We start from the raw sequence: 24,140 nt of genomic DNA, 5'->3' as shown, positions 1-24,140 counted from the left end.
GGCGAAAGGACAAGTTAAATAGAACGCAATAAGCTTAATAAAAAAACAAAAGAAGAGTAGAATAGAACAAATGGGACGTACCCATCACCTAATTGATTGAGTTGGCTGGGACTATCATGTGGCGAGGTTCTTGTATTCACTAGGGTGGGGGGAAAAAAGGGATTTTGGAGGTAGCAGTGATGTGCGCTTGGAAATCAATGGTAGGATTAGCTTAAGTTAAAGAAACGACAAAGGAAACCAGAAAGAAAATGAAGAAGTAAAGAGAAAGGAGCACGAAGGCAGACCGCCAATTTCAGTCAGTCGAGTTAAAAGAGTAGGGGATAAGGTTTCTTCTCTGGCTGTCCATCTCAATTCTCAAGCGACTAGCGAGTAGTAGAAGATTTTCCTCACCGGATCCGCTCCCCAGCCTCCAGTCCCCACTCCACTTTGCCTGTTAAGCGTTGAACAAAGAAAATATTTCGTGTGGGTCGTCTGGCTCGCACTGCAAAACCCTCTCCTCCTCCTCCTCCACTCGCTTCCTATATACTTCCACTGGTGAAACCAAAATTCTATTTATTGCTTTGGGAATTCAATTAAGTGACCCCACCCTATTAGTTCTTCTTCTTCTTCTTCTTCTTCTTCTTCCTAAAACCCTAATTACCGTCGGTAATCACATTAATTATTCCGGCATTCAACTAATTTAAAAACCTACGAACAAGTGAAGGCCTAGGCATGACCACTACGCTTCAGGCTTCTATTCTCTACAAACCCCCTTCTCTCCCTATCCCCTCTAGCCGTAACGTATCTTCTTCGTCATCTTCCTATAAACGCCTCCACCATCTTAGTCCCTTACCTCCTCCTCCTTTTGATCATCATTTGTATCTACTTTCTAAACTATATTTCACTAATCATCTTCATCGTTATCCTGCTTCAACTTCTCGATTTTGCCGCCATTGTCCGTTGCTTGTCGCCTGTGCGTTTCATCCCGATGACCTTACTGACTTAACTTCTTCTTCTTCCGATAAGAATGATTTGTATTCAGGTTCTGAAAAACAACTACTTAATGTTAATACTAGTAGTAATGAATCCTTATTTAGTAGTCAACTTTCTTCTGGTGAAGCTACGGGGACTGAACCGGCACCGCCTCAGGCCACCGAGGGGCCACCTGATGATAATGCCAGCGGCGCCACGGGGGTGAGGAGTAAGTTGCCAATTGTGGTGTTTTTCATGGGACTTTTTGCAACGGCGAGGAAAGGGCTCGAGAAGCTTATGTTGCCAGCCTGGTTTAGTTGGTGGCCCTTCTGGCGCCAAGAGAAGCGCCTCGAGCGCTTGATTGCAGAGGCGGACTCAAATCCCAAGGATGCAGCCAAGCAGAGTGCTTTGTTAGCCGAGCTCAATAAGCACAGGTTTGGCCCCTGGCTTTTCTATATTGTTGTTACTTATTGGTTTCGGAGCTTGAATTAAGGGTGGACTTTTAAAAAAAAAAAAAAAATTTAACTGGAGTATTGTATTGCTTACATTAATAGGATGATATGTTGACTGCATATCCTTTTTTGTTATTTACTTTGGTTTTGATGTTTGGACAAAGAAACTGAGCGAAAGCAAATACCCTGCAGCTAGAATATTATTCCCTTTGATTTGGTTCTTAGGTTCTGGTGGTAATTTTCTGTTCTGGTATTTCAGCCCTGAGTCAGTTATTCGCCGTTTTGAGCAAAGAGATCATGCAGTTGATAGTAGGGGGGTTGCAGAGTACATCCGAGCTCTTGTGGCAACTAATGCCATTGCTGATTATCTTCCTGATGAGCAATCTGGAAAGCCTTCTAGTCTTCCTTCCTTGGTATTAGCTTGTAGATTGTCTATTCCATTTTTGCTTCAGTCACTCCATTCCTTTTCTCTGACTTAATGGCAACGTCAAAAGTGGAAGGAAGTGATAGGGACTGCTCGTTGAGCCCAATCTCATCTAAATCAAAGTCCATTTGTGTCTTGATGTGTCTCAGTTATGAGCTTTTGTTGCAATGCCTTGGATAGAAACCATCAAATTTTCAATTAATATTTCCACTGCTGCCATTGCTCCTATTCAATTAGCCGAAGATGTTCCATTGTTGTTCGTCTAACTAGTTCCATTTATCTGCCAGTTTTCTCTCATTTGGTTACCTTTGAATTTATGTAGTTGCAAGAGCTGAAACAACGTGCCTCAGGCAACATGGATGAACCTTTTCTTAGCCCTGGCATATCTGATAAGCAGCCACTACATGTTGTAATGGTAATGATTATAATGAGTGCAATTGCAGGAATTTCCTGTCACCAATTCTTCATTTAAGAGCAAAGTCTTGTGCATTTTGTGTTGTTAAAAGAACTCTTTAGCATAACTCTGGTCATTGGAGTAGGATTCTTATATTTTCCTCGTTCTCCTTCTAGTTGCTCCACATAGTTTTTGATCTACATTTCACTATCTGTTATATTGAATCTTGGTTGTAACTGCTTTCTGTTGTAGGTTGATCCTAAAGTCTCCAACAGATCATCACGTTTTGCACAAGAGCTTATCTCTACTATCTTGTTCACTATAGCTGTTGGTTTGGTGTGGTAAGGTTTTGTGTTTATTCCTCAAATTTGTTTTGATATATGCGCAATTATAATGTCTATGGAATCTTGAGTTGGTTTTAGGTTGATGGGTGCTGCTGCGCTTCAGAAATATATTGGGAGCTTAGGTGGGATAGGAACTTCAGGTGTTGGATCTAGTTCTTCCTATGCCCCGAAAGAATTGAATAAAGAAGTAATGCCTGAAAAGGTGGGTATTTGGACCTGTTATTGTCAAACTCTCTTCACTTGTTTCCTTCATCCAATTCATATGAAGTCAAAGTCTACTTTTCCATTTTTGGCAGAGTCCACTGCCTCACATTATTTTAAATTATTGGTATTTTATATAAGAGAACTGCTTGGTAATTTAACTGATCTGATTCAAAAATCTCTGGATTCATCCCCTCAAGAGGAATTGCCAAGCCATTTGACCCTTCACCCATTCCAATATAAAGGATTAGTCAATCAAATAATAGATAGTAAATGGGTCGGTTTGAAAATAAATGAATTGTTAGTCGTAGAATATTATTCTCGACAGACTTAAACCTAACTAAACTAAAAAAGGGTTTGGACATTTTTCTGCCCTTTCGTCAAAGTAAATTAACCTAAAGTTAAGTAAGAAAATTCGGGTTTGACCTGAATTTTCTCGCTTTTATTTATCATAAAGGAATATTTTCATTCCTTCTTTACTCTTGATAGTTACATATATATATATATATATATATATATATATATATATATATATATGAAAGTAGCAGAAGAGAGCTGGAAATTTCACCTGTTTAAAATTCCCCCTTCTTTCGATCTGATTTTTCATTTACACTTTCCACTTGAAAATGCTTCACAGCAAGGCATGCTTCAATATCTTAAAATGTGATGATTGCACAGCATGTTATGCCATGTGGATTCTTAACTTGACAATTGTCATATCTTTTTGGTTCTATTCTATAATAAATTACAAAATTTTTGCTCTTACGAATTCTACTGCTCATGGTGATTTGATAAAGTACTGCATTGCATCTGATAATTTGCAAAGGTAGTGCATGTGATCTGAATTGATATGGGATTTTAATTCAGTTTATAGCACGTATTGGACTACTAAACTGAAATTCAAATTTCCATATTTCTTTTAATTGCAGAATGTTAAAACTTTCAAGGATGTTAAAGGTTGTGATGATGCTAAACAAGAGCTTGAGGAGGTTGTTGAGTACCTCAAGAGCCCCTCAAAGTTTACTCGACTAGGAGGCAAATTGCCAAAGGTCTGTCCATTTGTATATTGTTGTCCATTATCAAAGCTGTCTGTCTAAGTTGTTATCCACTAGATTGCAATGGGTTTCAGGGAATTCTTTTAACTGGAGCACCTGGGACTGGAAAAACTTTACTGGCCAAGGTAAGCTGTTGCATTCCTGAAATTTTTGTTTATAATGGATTGTGTGTGCTTGAACATCTGGATGCGGCTATCGCTAGGTTTATCATTCAGCTTCCTGCTTTCCCCTGATATAGCTTCAGTCATACGTTGGTGCAGTTGCCTTTTTTGTGATGTTTCATTGGTCCATGGTATTTTACAATTTCAATTCATAGGATCTTATGTGTTTGGAATCTATTCTTGGCTAACGGAACTATTGTATGAAAAAGAAAAAAAAACAGAACTGCTTTATCTACACTTGAACAATTTGAAATTCTCGTATCAGTGTAAATCATGTTCCCGAAATAATGAAAATAAATATAAAAAAAGATAGGAACTCCTGAAGAAGTATATGGAATCAGTGTAGACTTCATGACCTTATGAAAATATTTACTAGACTTCATGACCTTAGATCACTGCCAAGTGTGTGTGTGTGTTTCATGACCTTAGATCAGTGCCAAGTGTGTGTGTGTGTGTGTGTGTTTTGCCAAAGTGTTATTGTGATCCATTTAGGGTAGCAACTGTTAGCTCATACAATTGGTATTTTCTTTTAGTGTTCATGTGCGGGTTATTTGCTCCCTGCCTTTTGTTCCTTTGCTCGTGCTTTATGAATTAGTGCATGCCTATTTATAGTTTTGAAAGTTTTGATATGCCAAATCTCTTGTTTATTTCCCTTTTAGAGTAAGAACTTTTTCCAAGGTTACCCATTTTATCAATTGAAATTTTTGATCTTGCTTTGTCTTTTTCACTTTTAGAGTAATTTCTTTTCTTTTTCCCTTTTTTTACCATTCTGAAACACAGTACATTTTTAAGCAGTTAAACTTATGTGGCTTAAGATTTGCTAATTTGAGGATTCTGAAACAAAGTACACTTTTCTGGAAAGTGCAAGGAATTCAAGATTATTTTTGTATAAAAACCACAATCTCAAACTACAAGTGTATGCTTAAAAATTTATCTGTGGTAAATGGCAAGAAATTGGAGTTGGAGTAACACATTTATTCAAGCTTAGTTGAGAGACATGCTTTTTCCTTACTTTGTTATTGGTGCTAAAATAATTTCTCATGTTCTCATTTTGGATACTTAATCAAAACTTCCATTTTTGAAATTTCTATCGTCCTTTTCTTGATATTTTGATTACCTTCTAAGAGTTTTGGTTTGTGTGTCTCAATTGAAGGCAATCGCTGGAGAAGCGGGGGTACCGTTCTTTTATAGAGCAGGCTCTGAATTTGAAGAGATGTAAGCCACTTGTTTGATTATTTTATTTTCTTTTTTACATGTCTTTGTGGCTTGGAGTAATTTCTTTTGTAAGTCATGATGATTTAGTGAGACCATTCAATAATGACCCTTGATATCTTGCTTGTTCATGTTGCCATATGCGTTTTGGATGTTTTGTATGAGTCCCAGAATTTAAGTTTTCATTTTGTTGCCATGTTCGATAGTATCTGTCTTAAAAATTAAAGATTAAGGAATGAGCATCGACTTTTGATGCTTTACTGGAAATGAAAATGAATATCATTCATTAAGTAATTCCATATCTGGTGGAATAGCCTCCTTTTAAGTCATTCCAACAATGGGAATATATTTTCAGTTAATGGAACTATGGAAGACAAGAATGCCGCCAATTGCTGGATTACTACATGCATCAGTTTCACAGGACTTTTAAATTCATGTATTCCAATATTTCCGGTGATTGGGTTTAATTAATTTCCATTTTATTGGGAAAAAGTTTCATTTTTCTTCTTTATCCTAGGTTTGTCGGAGTTGGTGCCCGACGTGTAAGATCCTTGTTCCAAGCAGCTAAGAAAAAGGTAAATTTTGTCTCTGCTTCTTTCTTTGATATATGAATGAAACTAATCATCATAAAAAGTGTTTCTTTCTCTAAATAAACCGTTTGAATGTTTTACTTTGAGATGCGCTAAATCCCTTTGACTGCATGAGAAACATGTGAAACATTTTTTTTTGAGATGTGCAATTTCCCAAAATTTAAACCTTAACTTCTTGGCTCACCAGGCTCCGTGCATTATTTTTATTGATGAAATTGATGCCGTTGGATCAACTCGAAAGCAATGGGAAGGTCACACGAAGAAAACACTTCATCAACTACTTGTTGAAATGGATGGTTTTGAACAGAATGAGGTACACTGATTTAGACATTAAGAAATTTAGCTCTTTCCAACCTTTGTGGAGTACAAATATGTTCCTTGTGCATTACAGGGAATAATAGTGATGGCTGCCACAAACTTGCCTGATATACTTGATCCAGCTTTAACAAGACCTGGTAGATTTGATCGTCATGTAAGTCTTTTGATAAACCTGGTCATGCAAGTCTTTTAATAAACCTACAAAGACGATGACATGAGATCTTGAGTATTTCTTGTTTCATCGTTGATTACTATCGAACTTGATATAGGGCATTGTCAGGTCAATTTTAAAGTTTAGTCAATATCTGTTTTGTTCTACATCTGCAAGATGGTACACCGAAAATTTTTTGCTGTCATTCTAAAAAGTTCTTTATCTTTATTTCATTAGCCCATCTTTTGTCATTTCAAGAATGACTTGTAATCTCTACTGACGTACCTGTTATTTGAAAAGATTTCACTGCATTAAAATTTCTTTTACTTCCTTGCTCTGACAGTGAAATCTTGATGTAAGTTCCAAAATTTTATTTCTTCAGGTATTTTATTTTATTGAGCATCTCTCTTGAACAATTTATTGGGCTGCAGTAAATTGGCATTCTGGTTTTACCCTCTTTACCTGTTGAGGGAACTGTTAGGCTCGTCTTTCTGAGTTCTCCAGCAATAACCACCTTGCAACGTTGTTAGATGTTTGTATTGAATTTAGTAATTTTATTTACCAAAAATAAAAATGAAAGTGAGATACAATTAAATCATTATCTTCAGGTCTCTTTAACTAACAATGAGATGAAATATTTCTAGATTGTTGTTCCAAGTCCAGATGTGCGGGGTCGCCAAGAGATATTGGAGCTTTACTTACAGGATAAACCATTAGCTGATGATGTTGATGTGAAAGCAATTGCTCGCGGTACACCAGGGTTCAATGGGGCAGGCATGTTTTTGTTCATGTTTTTCATTTTCTTTTTTCCTCACTAAGTTCTGCAAGGTGAACCATCTCTGCAACTTGAGTTAATTTGAAGTTCCGGGCCTGAATTACTTTTCCTTCCTAAAGTCAGTATCTCGCCAATGATGTCATTGTTACTTTCACCATATAGTGGTATTAGGGCCACATAAGAGACCAGTTGCTTGATCTGGGTCATTTTATCTGTCTAGACATGGTTGAGGTTCGTTGGCAACAAAACTAGTTATGCTTGATCACATCCCTGATCCTTTAATTTCTGTCAATTGCCTCCAAACCCAACTACTTTGCTAATAATCTGTCTAAAAAGGGTATAAAAATCAGTTACCTGGACATAGTTTGAATTTTACTTCTGTGAATTTGGTCTGGTTCACCCTTTCTTTTGAAGGGGTTGTGATCATGTGAGTCACTTGAGGAACTACATCTGATCTTATTTCTTAAAACATGACTATGGAGCAGATCTTGCAAACTTGGTTAACATTGCTGCTATCAAGGCTGCAGTTGAAGGTGCTGAGAAGTTAACATCAACGCAGTTGGAGTTTGCTAAAGACAGGATCATCATGGGTACGGAACGGAAAACTATGTATCTGTCTGAAGAGTCAAAAAAGGTGTGCCAAATCCCTATTACAAACAGTAGGTTCTAAGAATATAGACAGCTTTTCTGAAGTTTAGCTTTTCATTCTTTTAAGCTAGTTTGTACTTGAAATTCAAGATGCTTCTTGCTTCCTCCTGTATCTGTTCTGGATTAGGCTTCAGGACCAACATAGACAGCTTAAGTGTACTGCAGATTCTTTGTATTAATTTTTGCTGGATAAATTGGAGATGGTACAGAGAAAGTATTAATGGTCAAAGAATATGGTAAAGAAGGATTTGTTGAAAACAGGAGTATTTAAAAGACTTGTTTGATGCGTTGCGGTGGACTTATATTAAATAGCATCAGTTAAGGCCTGAATTTATCATTTTTGCTTTACCTTTATTTTAATGCTTGAATGATGTAGGTTATGTGGCATTATAATGTTACATTATTTTGAACTTATCTTTCCAGCTCACTGCATATCATGAGAGTGGCCATGCAATTGTTGCTTTTAATACTGAAGGTGCACATCCAATTCACAAAGCAACAATCATGCCTCGTGGATCTGCTTTGGGCATGGTTACACAGCTTCCATCAAATGATGAGACCTCAATCAGCAAGAAGCAGTTGTTAGCTCGACTTGATGTTTGTATGGGAGGAAGGGTTGCAGAAGAGCTTATCTTTGGTCAGGACCATGTTACTACTGGAGCTAGTAGTGACCTCCACACAGCTACAGAATTAGCTCAATATATGGTTGATGCTTGTTTCATGTTCCTATCTCTCTCCAAACTTAGTGGCTAATATTAGTTTTGTTCTTCTGTCTGCCTCATCTAAGAAAAAGCTCCATTGTTCTTCTGTATGAGATGTACTTCCTTTACTTTTCAGGTATCTACCTGTGGGATGAGTGATGCAATTGGACCAATCCACATCAAAGAGCGGCCGGGTTCAGAAATGCAATCACGGATTGATGCTGAAGTATGCTTTTGGATTTTGATGCTTTTAGGGTGTAGTGAAATGTTTTTCACTGGTAATCAATTTGTATTTTTGGTCATTTACAGGTGGTTAAGCTCTTGAGAGAAGCTTATGATCGTGTAAAAGCACTGCTAAAAAAGGTTGGTCTTAGATACATATGACTATATGACCTTTCTTCTTTGATTCTTGCAAACGTTGTAAAGTGCTTTTCATGCAAAATGCATTACACATTAGCAAATTTTCACTCTGAATCTCTGTAGTAGTCAAATTAGTAATTTTGTCACCATCATGGCAAAATGCCTAATTGGGAAGTAGTAAATATCCTTGAGCATTTAAACATGGGCTATTTCTTTTAAGATTAGAAAACAAAAACATGTGCATTTATCAAAAGTAGGATAAGGGAGTGGATGGTTACGCTCTAGGTTGCTATATGCTTTTTTCCAATGCCAACAAGGTACGGTTTTCACGTCTCTGTATCTGTGAAAGGGAGTTTTGGGGGAAGATGGCCAAAAGAGATGCTATATTTGTGTTTGGAAAACTTTTGATGTCCGAGTCTTAACAATTTCATTGACTAATGTAGAGGAAAAAGAGCTTATATTTTAATGTTGACAACAACGTTGCAGCAATGATTGATCCCATGTATTACATCTTGCTGGCCAGTCAAACTTCAACTGGTAGAATCCTTTTGTCAGGTTTCAGGATTGTAATTAAGAGAAAAGTTGTAGTCTTCCTGCACGGATGCGGTTATTGAGTCAAAGGTGAAGTTCTGATATTTGAAATGTGTTTGAACTGATCGAAAGAGTGAGAGCCAGGAAGAGAGACATTCTTTTGGCATAGTAAATCTGTCTGCAGATCTAAGAGTCAAGAGACGACTGAAAATAAGTAGTCAGTACCTTGAAACTGATTGGCCAAAACATTGTCACCCAAGGAATTGCATGTTACGTCACATATCGTTGCATGTGTATTTGTTTGTAGCATCAACTTTATCTGATTATTAACTGGACATTAATTGATCTTTCTCGATGTTCTTTTTGCCAGCATGAGAAAGCATTGCATGTCCTAGCCAATGCACTTCTTGAGTACGAGACCTTAACTTCTGAGCAAATTAAACGGCTTCTCCTTCCATATGGTGAAGGATTGTTAACAGATCAACAGCAGCAGCAACAAAACGAAGAAGAGGAGCTTGTTTTGGCTTAATTGGGCACTGCATCTCTTCTGGTTGTTTTGCAGCGGCAGGCAGACGTGTACAGCGTATAGAAACCCCACAGCAATATTCATATAAAACGTCTATAGTTGTTCCTGCCCTCTTTGTTGTTATAGCATATTTAAGGAACTTCTTCATGGCAAAATTGTAAATGAACGATTAGGTTGATAGAGTTTTGATATTCGTTTATAATACGCCCACCTTTAGGGTAGAAATTTTGACGCTTACAGTTTGACGAAATTGAAATTATTTACTAAGAATAGAATCTTTTTTTTTTTTTTGTCAAAATGTCATCATTTAATATATATGTGAGCAAGGTTACAATATTCCTAGTATATACATACCACTGGCACACGGCCAGGACATCTTTTTGGGCTTCAATTCTAAGCCACACAGGGAAGTCAAGCTCTTACCTTGTTTCATCAATTAGGTTAATGGCAAATTTTGTCAAACCATAACTAGTGCGATTGTATTCCCTTCCAATAAATATGAAGGAACATCGCCAAAAGGATCGACTAAGATGTACGTATCATCTATCAACACATCTAACAGAGATAGTCCAAAACATCTGTGATTAATTTTACTCACTAGACACTTACAATCTGAATGTATGAGTAGAGATGTCCACCCTTCTTCCAGAGCTTTGAGCATGGCTGATCTGATTGCTTCAGCTTCTAGTATGGCAGCATCCTTCATCATTCCAGTAGGGATTGCCCAAGTTTTCACAAGTTCTTCCAGAGCTTTGAGCATGGCTGATCTGATTGCTTCAGCTTCTAGTATGGCAGCATCCTTCATCATTCCAGTAGGGATTGCCCAAGTTTTCACAAGTTTTCCATTATGGTCCTTTGCTGCGATGCCCAATCCCCCTCTACTTCTCTTTTTGTCCATTGCTGCATCCGTGAACATAAGAATGGCATGTTGATTTTGAAGTTCTTTTGTGATGGTCATCGTTGGTGCTTCTGGATCATCCTTTTTGCTTTCCCCTTTCTCCAAGTCTCACATCTGTTTGTACTCCAGCCATTCTTCTAGAGCTCTACTTGAGATCAGGTTACCTTTTATACTTTCCTTGTTGAAGTTGCAGGCATTCCTTGCTTTCCACAATTGCCACAAGAAGTTTGTTGTGGCTTCTATATGACTGATGCCGTTAACTCCATTTCTAGCACCCTGTAACGCTTCCCACCACTTCCAGAAATTCCACGAGCTTTCTTGAATACCATCCCGTTTGATAGGGAATGTCTTCCAAGCCTCTTCTCTAGCTTTACAGTTGAAAAAAATGTGCTCTAATGTTTCAACCTCTTCTTACTAAGAATAGAATCTTACATGAGCTTATCTCTACTTTGTTCGCCTTTGAGTAAAGAGTTCAGTGGTCGGACATCTAGAGAATCGTGAAATATTTGACTTGACTTTCATGGTTTTGTTGATAAGTCTTTTTTTCACAATCACAAGGGATGATAAACAACTATTGCGGTTGATTAAATGGTTAACTGTTACAGCATTAATTAGTTATGTTGATTGTTGAGGGAGAAGATGACTAATTCTTTTAGTATTTGAGGGAGAAGATGACTAATTCTTTTAGTATTTGGGCCTTTTTTGTCATTTTGGTTCAATTACTTTTTCTTTCGTCTTTTTTTTCGGAAATTTTTTTTTTTTGGTTATTTTGATTCAATTACATTTTTTAGTCGAATGCTAATAAGATCGAGGACAATTCAAGAGAGTGCGGCCCTTTGTTGCCTGTTTTCTTCATCCAGCATAACCCCAAGGGTTTAGGGTTTATAAAGTGCATGATCTTTAAATTGATTCAAGTACAAAAAAAATTTAAAAGTCGAGTCTCAAGCTACTGATAAAGAATGGATATTATAAGACACGGGTACAGCAAGTCGACGATGTAGCTGTTCACATAGTGCCACAAATCACTAAATTGCATGCAAGTAGACGCATGTACAACATTACTCCGACACCCAGAATAGTTTCCTCCAAACTGCAATTGTAACGCGAAGTAAAAGTTCAGCAGAGAGAATATAGCTACATTAGTACCCTCCGCCACATACATCTATATTTACAACTCTTAAAAAGTATGACATACCAACAGAGTCAAAACCAGAAAGACAGACACATCAAGCATTGCTTTGCTCGTGCATTTGACATTCTTTTTGGGGTTTGAAACCTTTATAAAATCTGTGGTTCTTGGGCTACTACAAACAGAGAGTTCAATAAGACTTGAAATAAAAAAAAGTGTAACATAGTGAACAAAAGAGGAACGAGAAAGCAGCATAAGCCTCTGCAATATGGACAACCAGCTTCCACCAGTCAGCCTCCGAAGCCTCAGAAAATCATAACTCTTGATAGAAGCTTCATCCTTGGCGAATATAGCCTAAAATAGATCTTCCCAGTTTCCTCATTCCCGATCAATGGGTTCACTCCTGTCCTGCACAGCAAGCCTCTCTGAAACATCAGCAAGTGATTTAAGATTGCACTTGATCACTGCTTCAACGAAATAGCAAGTCTCATCATTGGTGTTTCCTTCAGGCACATCCACAACAAAAGACTCAATGACGAGGGTTCCTGGTCGTCCCTCAATGACTTCTGGATGGACTGAAATAATTGAGGAATAGTTCTGAAAGAGGGCAGGGAACATGAAATTATGTGTTAAGCCATGGATGTATTACTGAAGAAGGAAGGCAAGCAACTTGAAGTCTAACAGAATTTCAAGGAACTAATACAAGTTGCCAGAATACAAAAAGGAAAACGTTCACACTTAAGCATTAGAAGGCCAACCACCCCCCCCCCCTTTCTTCTTCCTTTAACAAACTCTGTAAATATAATACTATGTTCAATGAACTTCATGAAAGTAGGAAAACTGATACACAAATGAATCATCATTATGTTCAAGCCATTTCAAACTGTGCTAGAAAACTGTTATACAAATGCATCAACATAAGGCCCAAACTATTGCACACTCCACTAGAAAGCTGATACACAAGTACGTATCAATCACCATAACGCTCAAGAAAAAGTGACCACTCCATCAAGAGAGTATGTATCAATCACCATAATGGTAAAACATCTAGTCATTGTGAAGAGGTCATAAGAAAGAGAAATTCAAGAGCAGAGATGGGGAACTATACCTTGAGTCTATGATCACCTCCAATGAATCTCACACTGAGCACATGCTCTTCATCATCAAGAAGCTCTAACCTCTCAGTGCTGGTAGTGGCGGGAAGCCCTGACTTGACATCCACTTCCCTAAGGCTTCCAATCTCAAGATTTCCCCGTACAACACACCTGCTGACAAATGGTTTATATTTCTGGGGCTGATCAAACCTCCTAACCAGAGACCAAACCTTAAGAAACCAGCATATACCAAATGTTAGACCATAAAAGAGACTCTGGGAAGAAAAGAATTACCAGAAAAGATTAATATCTATTCATGTTTAGATAAAAATTAAATACACAGGGTAACAAATTTGAAAATTACACATATTGGCCTTCCAAATGAACTACGACTTTCATCTGCACTTCTTCAACAAATTTATAAGTGATTCTCAACAAATATGGCATATCATGGTAAAAATTCTCAATCTATTTTTGATATAAATTACAATATTGTCTTCGTATGAATTTCATGAAATGTAGTACAGTGTCAAGAATTTGTAATTGTCCCCGTAGAAAAAGCCAATGCATGCCGCTCATCACGTTTAATAAGTACACGAACTCTGAATCTCTCCCTTCATCTCCTATTTTACGGAATTTAATGAACACAAAAGAGGAAAGCAATAATTTCAGATTAGCAGCACTTGATCCAAATCCTTGGCTTCTATTTTAACTTTATCACAATATATTGAAAAAATAGAAAGGATAGAAGAATTTCCTAATCTTTCTTTCAATTCCAATTGGTCGCAGGTTCTAATCAAACCCGTTCTAGCAAACAGAGAGCACCGGGTAAAAGTAGGTCAACGGATGAAACACAAACATCAAGACTCAAGAACAAGAAAATCATCCAAAACTCACGAATCGCAAAGTAAAACGTGAAGAAATCTCGTCGAAAAGAACAAAAAACAAAGCCTCATCCGAATCTGCTCAATCTAGAAATCAAACTAATCAATCAGCCGATCCAACAAGAAGCAGTCACAGAGCAGACAAACAAACAAGAGTCCTATAACGGAAGACAGAAAGGACTTAAAAGGATAAGGAAAACATACGAGATGAACGGGAGCTTTGATGCGCTTGATGAGAATGGAACTGCATTGATTGTCAGCCGGATGATGACTGTGATGCTTCCTAATGTACTCTCTCTCGGCTCCGCTAAATCCGTTCTCGGCCGCGTTCATCTTGACATCCAACAATCAACGACCCGCCGGCGAAATTATTCCGTATCCGTAATGCACGAAGCCGAAAGACTGCTCCTAAAGAAGAAACGACTGAGGAGGAAAGTACGGTTGAATCTTGGACGCTGCAAAGGAGACGAGAACAGAGGAGACGAGTCAACTCAACTCAGACGAAGGCTTGCAAACTCAGCAGCAGCAGTAAGCAGCAAGGACTTGAATCTGTAATTGAATTCACCAATTCATCGCCAATTCCCAATAATACTTGCTACTAACTGCTTAAAATTATCATTATTATTCTATCACTTCAGGAATTAAAAATATATAAATTGCGGGCACTCAATAACATTCACGCAATCACGCTTTTATTTATCAAAATATATATATTTTTTATTCCATGTATGTACTCATCAATATCTATTCAACTAACGGGACCGAAATTTTTATTGGAGGATACATACTATTTTATTTATGATTATAATACCAGACTGCTACTACACATTCGTTAGTATTCTATATGAGAGAATGAATAATAATATACTTCTTACTCTGGTGTGGTCGAGTCTTATGCATAAATCGTCGCCGTCGTCTTTGCTAGTAGTAGCAGTATTTGCTGCCGCCGATGCTTCTCATCTCACTCAATCCACAATCATCCATTCCGTTTCCTTGTATGGGAGGGAGGGAGGGAGGGAGATAGAGAGACTGGCCGCGGCTTTTCTTGCCTTTCCCCGTTTTGCCCTTCAATACCTTCCTAATACACTTTATATCTGTTGAGGCGAGCCACTGTTTTTGTCGTCTTGCGCTGCCATTGAGATTAAATCTCATGGAGACCAAAATAACCCCGACCTCGCCCTGTATTTACGTCTTCGGTTCACGTGGCTTTCCTCTTTTTTTGGCTGGCTCGTGCTCGTGGTCATGGCTGGCTCATTCTGATTATTCACCGTTACGGTTACATCCAAACCCAGCCCCCCGGGGGCGGCGGGGGGACTGCAGCTCATTTTGTCGTTTTCCGCCGCCGAGAGCGTTAAGTTTGAGATTGCCACGCTCTACCGCTGTTAGTTGTATTTCATATTTATTCTCCCAATCCCTATCCCCGCTCCACCAATACGGAATTACTTGTGCTCTGTTTTATTTATTTATTTTTTCCTTGTTCCTAAAGGAAGGCTATTGCATGCTCCTTTTAAGCAGGTACCACATTGTTAGCGCCGTTGACACGTTATTGTATCAATACTATTTTTTTATTATTATTAGTAAGTGCGCCATTAAATGTATTAATAATTACTGATTTTTCTTTTCTTTTTTTTTAGGAAAAACCAGATGTCCATTCTTTCATCGAATCGTTTATGGGAAGGAAAATTATCACCGTATCATGGCACAACCAACTCCAAAGGCATATATATTAAGCAAGTAAATGGGATGAAAGATTTTCAATCCCACAAACACGAGGCACTTTACAAAAACTGAAACTCCTTAATCACTTCCTCAACCTCATGCACCAGACGACTTATATAGGTGATAAGTCCTTCCTATGGCTTGTTAATTTTCTAGCTGTGTTACGGATTTGTTTGATAAAACTGAAATCTGTCTGAAATTTGAAATCTGAACCCGCTAACATATTGAATTATTCAGCACTAAGACACTATTTGGTATAACTTACTCCATCACTTAAATTTAATGAATTCAAATTTTAACATGTTGAAATGCATTTGATAACAAAAGATAGAACATTTGAATTAAATAAATAAAACTAAGTTTTTTAGGCGAGTTGAAACTCGCTTCAATTTATCACTCTCAAGTAAATATATAACGTGTTCAGCATGCATTCAACACATGCAATTTGCCTGCCGCGCCCAAGAAATATAGAAAAGTAGTACTACCTTTTTTTGGGCGGCTCTTCTCACGTTCCTTGGCGTACATGAAATGTATGTTTAACAGATGAAATGTATTGCATGGTTGGACAAGAGTCGATTTTTTTTTGCAATAAAAGTAACTAACTCATCGTTTATTTATTTATTTATTTATTTTGGGCGAGAAAAAGGGAATATGTTAATTAGTTGGTAATATAGTTGTTAGCAACCATGTGAGGAAACCCGACTCCTCTAATATCATCACTACGTACAATTAATTTCCTAACCCAAAAAAAAAAAAAGAAAAAGATGCATAACAAAAAAAATCCTCTTCTTGTAATTACTTGACTCGTTGTTTACGGTAAAGAAAGGTTTTTTAAAGCAGAATTGACCGCGAATTCAACTTGGGTTAGAATTGGAATGGTAGGTCCTTTGTCATCCGTTATTTCCACTCTTTGTTCGGATGAGACTGGCACTTGAGTACCATTTGTTTGATTGTCAACAAGCGGACACGGACTTGCTCCATTGACTAGACTAGATTCTGCGGCAGAACAAACGGATGATAACCCTTTCTAACAGGTAATCCATTCATTGGACATACATGAAATGCGTTTGTTTGAAAGTCTTTTACAATTGTACCTTAGGTTCTGTTCTAGAAGAGAAAATGAGGATTGAATCGATAATCAATCCACAAGTGGACTTGGTAAATCACCAAATTAATCATACTCGCTTTATTTATTATTATTATTTTTTTTTTTAAAAAAAAAAGCAAAGAAAAAATTAGTTAAATTACTTACTTCAAGAATTAATGGGAATCATAGTCGCTGGTAGTTATGTGTCAGCTGCCTTAGCTTGAGCTGCGATTGCTGAAGACACGAGGATCCTGAGTGGGGTGCTTGGGTGGGAAAGGCAAAAGAGTCAAAACGTGTCCAACCCAAGAAAGAGTTCCAAGTTGGGCCAGGGGCCAATGGCCTTGCTTAGCCGCCCTTGCTTTTTTTAGCATCCGAGTATAGAAGGGTAGTTCTAATTTTTGATACATCCCAAGCGGTGGTTGGGAGGAGCATCCACGATGTACAACTACGACTTGTTATTATTAGTTACTAGTATAGTAGGCTACAAAAGAGAATGAAGTGAGCTAAAATTATTTGATTGATGTTGTCCCCATGACATGACAATAAAGAAAAAAAATATATATATATATACCCTTTTCTGAGTCCCCAAAAAAAAAAAAAAAAGGGAAGAATACGCTATTGCGTTTGGATTAACTGTTTTTGAAATTTTTTGAAAAATTTTACTGTAACAGAGTTTTTATAATATATTTTGAAATATTTTTAGAAAATATTTTGGAGTATTCAAGAGTAGAAGAGTTTTTAGAATATATTTTGAGATATTTTTTAAAAATTTTAATAATAGTATTTGAAAAACTAGTTTTTGAAAAAATCAGCGATCCAAACAATTTTGAACTTTTGTAATTTGGGTATCATCACTCTTTGTTTTCTGAAACGGACAGGTTTTGAAAGAACTACCAATTGACAATGACAATCGATCGGTTATCACGCGTGCCGTTGCAAATCATACAAAGAAAAATATTTGGTGGGTGAAGTGATTAATCAAAGGCAAGTGACGACAGGTAAGAGACAGTAGTAGTGAAATCATACACATACGTTATTCTACATAGAAGATGGAACTACCACCCTTTTTCTTCTTCTTCTTTTTTTTTTATAAAAAAAAGCGTGTAGCCTGTAGCCTGTAGATGGAGAAGACAAGTGAGAATACGTGACATTGATGCTGGGCTTCATCCAACCCAATCATTGGAGGGTACACATCCTCACCGTACCACCCGCCATACGTAGGTTTTTCTAGAGGGGGTTGAGGGTTGATTATGATTCGCCCACGTTTCCTTCTCTTGCCCAAGCTAATAATAAAACGATTGATGCCTATTTGGCGTAGATTTATACCCAGAGCTTCAAGCTCCGTTTGTCCAAATCTAGTGAACAGAACAAGAACATGGGCCGCCAGTGAAAATCTGATCATTGCTGAATTAATACCCACTTCAAAAATGTTAAAGATGCTCTTATAGCGCAAGGCGATAAACTGGACAAAATCTCCACAGATTCGTCATCAGCAGGACTTCCAAAACCAGCCCAGACTTCTTGACCCAAATAGAAAATTGTACAAGGAAGAAACCTGCATCCATGGGCATCGCAAATCTTTGCTGCCAAGAGTTGTTCTATACTTGAATACAGCCAACTTCAAATATATATATATATATTACAAAGAGCATGGAAATGGATAGTTTAGCATCAGGAGTTCAGGATGGTTGATAAATTTAATTAAAATTCAGCTCAGACATAATACTAAGGACAGGGGGTGTTGTTTCTTCTTTATTCTTGTTGTCATGGGTTCATCCATCAAAGTCTTGGGTTGAAAAACTTCAGGCTGCTGCTGATATCTGCACTAGACCAAAAACCGCAGTGCAGACCTTCCGATTGCTGTACACGAAATAATAACCTAGTGTCTATTGGGACTTGCCTAAAACTTCAAGTCCCATGATATGCTGCTGTCACCATATGAAGATGTATCTCTCATCTATGTACACCAGCCACATCCCCGAAAACACTTCTGAAGAGAAAATTAATCAGAAGCTGACACCCACCTCGCCAGACGTATCAAGAAAGATAACACTTCTGAAGGATCTTGCAAGGAGCATAAAGCCAGAGTGTCTCTTGGGGCCGAAGAGACGATAATAGGATATCCCAGTCCCCTGCGTCGAAGTACCTGGACAATCCAATCAAGAATTAAACTTTCGTGTTTCGTGTGCCTTAACAGCCATCAAACAGTCTAATCTCGACAATTTACCAGTACATATTAAGCAGTAAAAATCACGGTTCTTCAAAAAATACTACTGATTACCTTGAAAGCGTCTTCATCAGTTTTGTCATCTCCAATATAAATTGGGAGAACACTGCTGGAACTTGCAAAGCCAAGGGTATCAAGCAAGTAAACCAGTGCATTGCCTTTGTTCCACTGTATCGATGGCCTGATTTCTAAAACCTTTTTGCCTCTCGTCAGATGAAAGCGTGGGTACCCTGCAAGTACCGACAGAACCTTCTTTTCTAATGGACCATAATCCTGCGGAAAACCCCAAAAAAAAAAAAATTTTTTTTTTTGAGCATTAAGTACGTATAATTAATGGGTATTTATTACAAAGTCCGAATTTGTCATCATTTTTGGGCTGATTATTCAAGTGACAAGAACGATGCTGTAAAACTTACAACGTGGGCAACATGTCGGTAGTGAACAGAAATGCAGAACCCATTATCCTCGATTAAGACACCTTCGATGTCACTGGTTCCCTTCTTCATCTTATCTAATATCTGGTGAAGCACAAGAAATTTGCTTGATTGAATCCGAACAAGTAACAAAATATAGCAGTTGTATCACCATCACAGGAAATTCAAAGCAAAATTCGCCACAAAACATCAAAGGTCGGCCCTTCATATTTACTACTGTAGTTGTCAACGTCAAGATTTAAGCTTAGAACGAATAACGGGGAAAAAAAAACCTATATTGTGTTTTTGAGTCAGCTCACCTCCCGAATTGCAGGCAGAAACTCCTTGGCAGGTTGGAAGATGGATAGTTCATCACCCTGCAAATTTTTATCCAGCGGTATTAGCTAGTTTGTCAATATATATATATATATATATACATACAAGTATTTTCATTATACGGTCAACCCCTGTTTTACATACTTTCTTATCAAGGGCGTTTGTGTGATACTTGCCCTCATAGGACTTCAATTTCGTAGGAGGCCCCATGATGTCCATCCCATGGCTCCCAGCGTAGTATACCTCATCTAGCTTAACAAATTGATATACCTGAAAAGCGAAAAAACAAATTAAACACAAGAAACAAAATAACATACTGTAATTAAATATTTGGATCTAAATGTAGGAAAGAAGAAGCAAATTATGTTTTGCTTCCTTTCGGATAAGAAGTAGGTAAATGAATAAAAAATATTTTTTTTTTTTAATGAACGTAAATATTGCTGCATTATTACATGCAGTTTATTACCTTGTTGCGGCTCCTACCACTTATTATAGCGGTCGGAAAGTGCTTGGCAACTCCCCCTACAGCCGAACGCATCTGCATATCACAACATTTCAAAACTGTATAAGCGAAAAGAGTCATGGGCGGTTGCGCTGATGATATCGATATCGATAGGCGGTTAGTGGTGGACTGATGGCTATAACTTCTTATCAAATGCTGTCTGAATAATTCCAAATGTTTACCGCATCAGACATAAATGCACGGTCGGGCTCATCCACAATCGGCGTTAGAGTCCCGTCGTAATCTAAAAAAATGACAATTTGCTTTCCCACTGCTGCTTTCATGATCCCTTGGAATGCTCTCAATGCAGAAGGGTGCTCTTTCTACGTTCAAATTAAAACATAATAAATAATATACCCAGATCCCAAGAAAAAAATAAATAAATAAAGGAAGTTAAGGAATTGAATTCCAAAGGAAAACATCATCTTGGATTCTTCTTTGCTATCTGAGGAGATGAGCACAATGCTTTATTTACTCACCAACCAATAACTGTACTTGGAATCAGCTGCATTGAGTTCGTCGGGGTTACCATCCTCAATGTATTCGTGGGGTTCAATCTTATCGGTTCTTGCTCTTGAGAAGTAACCTACACCATACCTCGCCGTCGTGCCAAACAATCTGCTGAATCCCATATAGAGCCTGTCAAAATTATCCCTCATCTTCTACTACCTGTAGCAAGAGTTTAACATGCACAACTTCATCAAATTTTTGACGAGCGCATTTGCAAAGGAGAGAGAAGAGTTCTTAAAATTTGCCTGCGCTGCGTGCCACCAAGAGTTGGGTTAAAGGCTTTCTAGGCCATTTACTCATCTGAACCAGGGAACATTTTTTGACCATAGCGTTCGTTCGGGCTAGTTGTCAGGCATTGTACTATTCATTCGTTGGGCCTTACAATGGTAAACGTCCATACGGGTCTTCTACATGACCCAGGTATTGTATTTCTACTTAGGGGGAAAAGAATATTCTACAGTATATAACTGCCATCTCAACAACAACAACAATTCCATCACGGCTAAGAAACAGGAAAGAAACCGACCAAACCTTTAACAGAAAACAGATTTTTTTTCCCACGTTCGGAGAAACCCAACTTAAAGAAACCATCAATGGACTAGACCCAAAAGAAAAATTAATAACATGGATTGTATTGGGCTTCAGCCTTAAATGGATAATATCTTACGAATGGAAAACACACAGGATATCCAGTAAATTAGACGAAGAACTTCTTCATGAAAAATTCCGAATGTACTCCTGTATATATATATATATGTATGTATATACTAGTAAGAATTCAACTTAAGATAGCAAAAGTAAAGATTGGAGCATAAGAGGAAAAGAAAGTTGTGGTGAGCATACCAGTTAATGGAGAGACTTTTTAAGTTGGGGCAAACGTAACCGACAATAAAACTGGAGGATGAAAGAGACGGAATAAGAAGAAGGCTGAGGCAGGCGCTAAATACGCTCGTGCGCCTCGGATATCTTATATAATACTTCGGGGCTACCAATCCTAACCAAGTTCGAACACCTACCTACACTAAATTGGTTTCTTCAAAATTAGATTTAAAAAAAAAGAAAGAAAGGAAAAGAAGAGGAAAAAGCCCCAACTAATATATTGAAACGGACCCCACTATTTAAAAAAAAGAATTCAAAAAGGAGTTCCACTTTAATCATACTTCCTAAATAAGGAACGAACGATTTTTCCAACCAGCTGCTAAATTGGACACGGTAGTCCTCCACTTCAATATCTAATTCACTGGAGCGATTTAGATGCAATGCACCACCCCACTTCTACGTACTGTGAATAAAGCAAGCAATATGTTGGGGGGTGGGTGCACCAATTTCGGGAGGTTCATCATTAAACCGACCACAATTCTCACCTCAACATATGATGTCATATATGTGGAGTAACTCAAAATCGAACAATAATGAGAAATTCGTTAGAAGACGCACCTGGATTCTCCGGAGCAAGCACTTGCCAAATGAACCTACTAAATACTCAACCCTGGTGAGGAGTTAAAACCCAAAAAGTAGTCGTTAACTTTTTGCCAAACGAGTTGAGTGGACGATAAGCTTCCGAGTACTCACACCTCACAAACAGTAGTGCTAATAACGAGTCCCTGCATCTATGAGACTATATATATATATATGAAAAATAGTGTATAATAAGCTTCAATAAAAAGAACTTCTTTGACGTGTGAGTCGAACGAAAATCCAAATAGAGTAGTAGAAGAAAGACGCAGCAAGGTTACAAGTGGTTCCAGGTGATTAGCTGTGTGACCATTGTACGGGACCCCTATTATTATTATTATAGTTTCAGAAGTCATTTTACGACAAAAGTTTAACTCGAGGAGACCAAGAAGAAGGGAGAGGTGGAACCACAGCAGGACGATGCGGAAATTAGATTTGATGACTCGACCTGATATGGAAAAAGTAGAAAACTTTGCTTTAGTCAAGTAAGGTCTTAATCAAATGGCTGAGGTTACACCGACATGAGCTACAGGTTTAATCGCCAGACCCCATCGAATACCCAAAAAAAGGACTCATACGATGCGATAAATGCCGCTGGCTCCACTTAACTACCGTCTTGACCCTGATTCCATTTAACTGAATGCCAAACCGTTGGGAGATCTAAACATATGTCTCTACCGCGCAGAATGAAAATGACAGGCATAATTTCTTGCGCGTTTTCAGCATCTTTCGCAAGATTATTACATGTTTCTAAGTTGCTTCTCTTACCGGTACGGCGATAATAAGTCCGTGCAACAGTGCGGTTTTAAGATAAAATTTATATGGGTCTTTTTGACCCGTATCTATTGGACAATCGTCAAGATGTAATATTTTAGCACGTTAGACTTTTAAAAATATAAAATTAATTACAAAAAGTATAAAAATATAAAAGAGAGTAATAGTAATTGTTAGTATTGGCATATATACAGTAGGTCGGGTGGAATTTAAATTTGTTAACGAGTACTCATAGGTGTAACCCTCAATAGGTGGATTAAATGGAGATGTGGTGCAAGATTCTTAATAGGCAAAGTTAAATGGAAGAAGGGTTCATACATATATATATATATATGATAGGGATGAACAAAAGGTAAGTGTCCGCATTCAAATTGATTATGAAAATTACGTTTACTTAAAAAGAAAGAAAAGACTGCATTGGTAAAATTAACAAGAAGATTCTTAAGAACAAATAACGGAAGCATGTTAATAATGCATCCGAAGCTGAGCATGGAAAGTCGGTAAAGGAAATTATATTGTAGTAGAAGCTGCCAGGGGGGACTTAGTATGGATCGTACAATCAGATTTTTCTCATCAAAAGACAAAACCCCAAAAATTTTTTACTTGTAAAGCTGATCAAGTGAACACAACACTGTTTAACAAGTGCATGAATCTTTAGTAAAACCATTCGTAGAATAAACCAAAGTTCATCATGGAAACCAGAAGTCTTTTTTCTCTTTCTTTTTCTTTTTTGTCAGAGCCGAAATGATAAGATCAGCATATACGTCAATGCTTACGGCACACCATTCTACCACCACCTGTCATTTAGTGTCATAAAACTAGCATGCAACATGCATGATGATCCTTTTTTTTTTTTAATTCCGAACATACTTGCGACTCGAGCCCTTTTTTTTTTTTTTGATAATTCGAAACATGTCCCAACTTGAGCGCTTAGGACTCGAGTCGGCACATCAAACCAGAGGAGTACGTTATGGCCCTACACAACAACCCCAAACGAGTTACGAAAGTTCAAATCCAGAGTAATATTCAAATTCAAAATCATAAGAGTCCTTAAGAACTCGTTTATTACTGGACCATCTCCGTAAGGGCAACATGCATGATGATACGCCCCTCAAACTCCCCCCCCCACCTCCGCCTCCCCCGACAAATTCTTGATTCCCATGCTTTCATTAATGGCTCCGGTTAGCACCGAGACGGCTAGACGAAAACAAAATGGAACAAATTATAAAGCCTCGCTCGCGTCTGCATTTTATCCTCTATATATATATATATATATATATATATATATATATATGCATATAAGATAAACATACAAGTG

General features: G+C 37.7%; 3 protein-coding genes across 9 annotated transcripts; 1 reads left to right on the top strand and 2 right to left on the bottom strand.

Annotated features, from left to right (window-relative positions):
* Positions 1-141: 141 nt before the first annotated feature.
* LOC113729955 (ATP-dependent zinc metalloprotease FTSH 11, chloroplastic/mitochondrial) lies at positions 142-10,044 on the top strand. 3 transcript variants are annotated; one of them, XM_027254322.2, is made up of 18 exons: positions 592-1,021; positions 1,100-1,385; positions 1,663-1,816; positions 2,150-2,242; positions 2,474-2,562; positions 2,644-2,767; positions 3,696-3,815; positions 3,896-3,946; positions 5,136-5,197; positions 5,712-5,769; positions 5,972-6,097; positions 6,176-6,256; positions 6,898-7,027; positions 7,514-7,662; positions 8,100-8,381; positions 8,514-8,603; positions 8,687-8,740; positions 9,639-10,044. In XM_027254322.2, the coding sequence occupies exons 1-18, from the start codon at positions 712-714 to the stop codon at positions 9,795-9,797; spliced, it is 2,418 nt and encodes an 805-aa protein (XP_027110123.1). In that variant the 5' UTR covers positions 592-711; the 3' UTR covers positions 9,798-10,044. The 3 variants fall into 3 exon arrangements, 2 of the variants coding, with proteins under 2 accessions (XP_027110122.1, XP_027110123.1); XM_027254321.2 differs by having other exon boundaries at positions 142-1,385; XR_011840044.1 differs by having other exon boundaries at positions 360-1,385; positions 7,514-7,687.
* A 1,848-nt stretch (positions 10,045-11,892) lies between these two features.
* LOC113729956 (abscisic acid receptor PYL8) lies at positions 11,893-14,862 on the bottom strand. Of its 3 annotated transcripts, none has more exons than XM_027254326.2 (4): positions 14,675-14,862; positions 14,004-14,254; positions 12,930-13,145; positions 11,893-12,418 (listed from the first exon to the last, which is right to left on the bottom strand). In XM_027254326.2, exons 2-4 carry the CDS (start codon positions 14,130-14,132, stop codon positions 12,200-12,202), a joined length of 564 nt encoding a protein of 187 aa, XP_027110127.2. In that variant the 5' UTR covers positions 14,133-14,254; positions 14,675-14,862; the 3' UTR covers positions 11,893-12,199. The 3 variants fall into 3 exon arrangements, with proteins under 3 accessions (XP_027110127.2, XP_027110125.2, XP_027110126.2); XM_027254324.2 differs by having other exon boundaries at positions 14,004-14,348; positions 14,675-14,856; XM_027254325.2 differs by having other exon boundaries at positions 14,004-14,348; positions 14,668-14,822.
* A 2,755-nt stretch (positions 14,863-17,617) lies between these two features.
* On the bottom strand, positions 17,618-22,166 carry LOC113729954 (probable trehalose-phosphate phosphatase 2). Of its 3 annotated transcripts, none has more exons than XM_072078033.1 (9): positions 22,031-22,166; positions 20,563-20,752; positions 20,266-20,406; positions 20,048-20,119; positions 19,726-19,851; positions 19,566-19,622; positions 19,249-19,350; positions 18,887-19,105; positions 17,618-18,751 (listed from the first exon to the last, which is right to left on the bottom strand). In XM_072078033.1, the coding sequence occupies exons 2-9, from the start codon at positions 20,740-20,742 to the stop codon at positions 18,608-18,610; spliced, it is 1,041 nt and encodes a 346-aa protein (XP_071934134.1). In that variant the 5' UTR covers positions 20,743-20,752; positions 22,031-22,166; the 3' UTR covers positions 17,618-18,607. The 3 variants fall into 3 exon arrangements, with proteins under 3 accessions (XP_071934134.1, XP_027110120.1, XP_071934133.1); XM_027254319.2 differs by lacking the exon at positions 22,031-22,166 and adding an exon at positions 21,437-21,598; XM_072078032.1 differs by lacking the exon at positions 22,031-22,166 and adding an exon at positions 20,839-21,405.
* Between the last annotated feature and the right edge of the window lie 1,974 nt (positions 22,167-24,140).

Source organism: Coffea arabica, chromosome 2e (assembly GCF_036785885.1).
Source record: "Coffea arabica cultivar ET-39 chromosome 2e, Coffea Arabica ET-39 HiFi, whole genome shotgun sequence".
Taxonomy (NCBI): Eukaryota; Viridiplantae; Streptophyta; class Magnoliopsida; order Gentianales; family Rubiaceae; genus Coffea; species Coffea arabica.
This window is presented reverse-complemented; position numbering and strand designations above follow the sequence as displayed.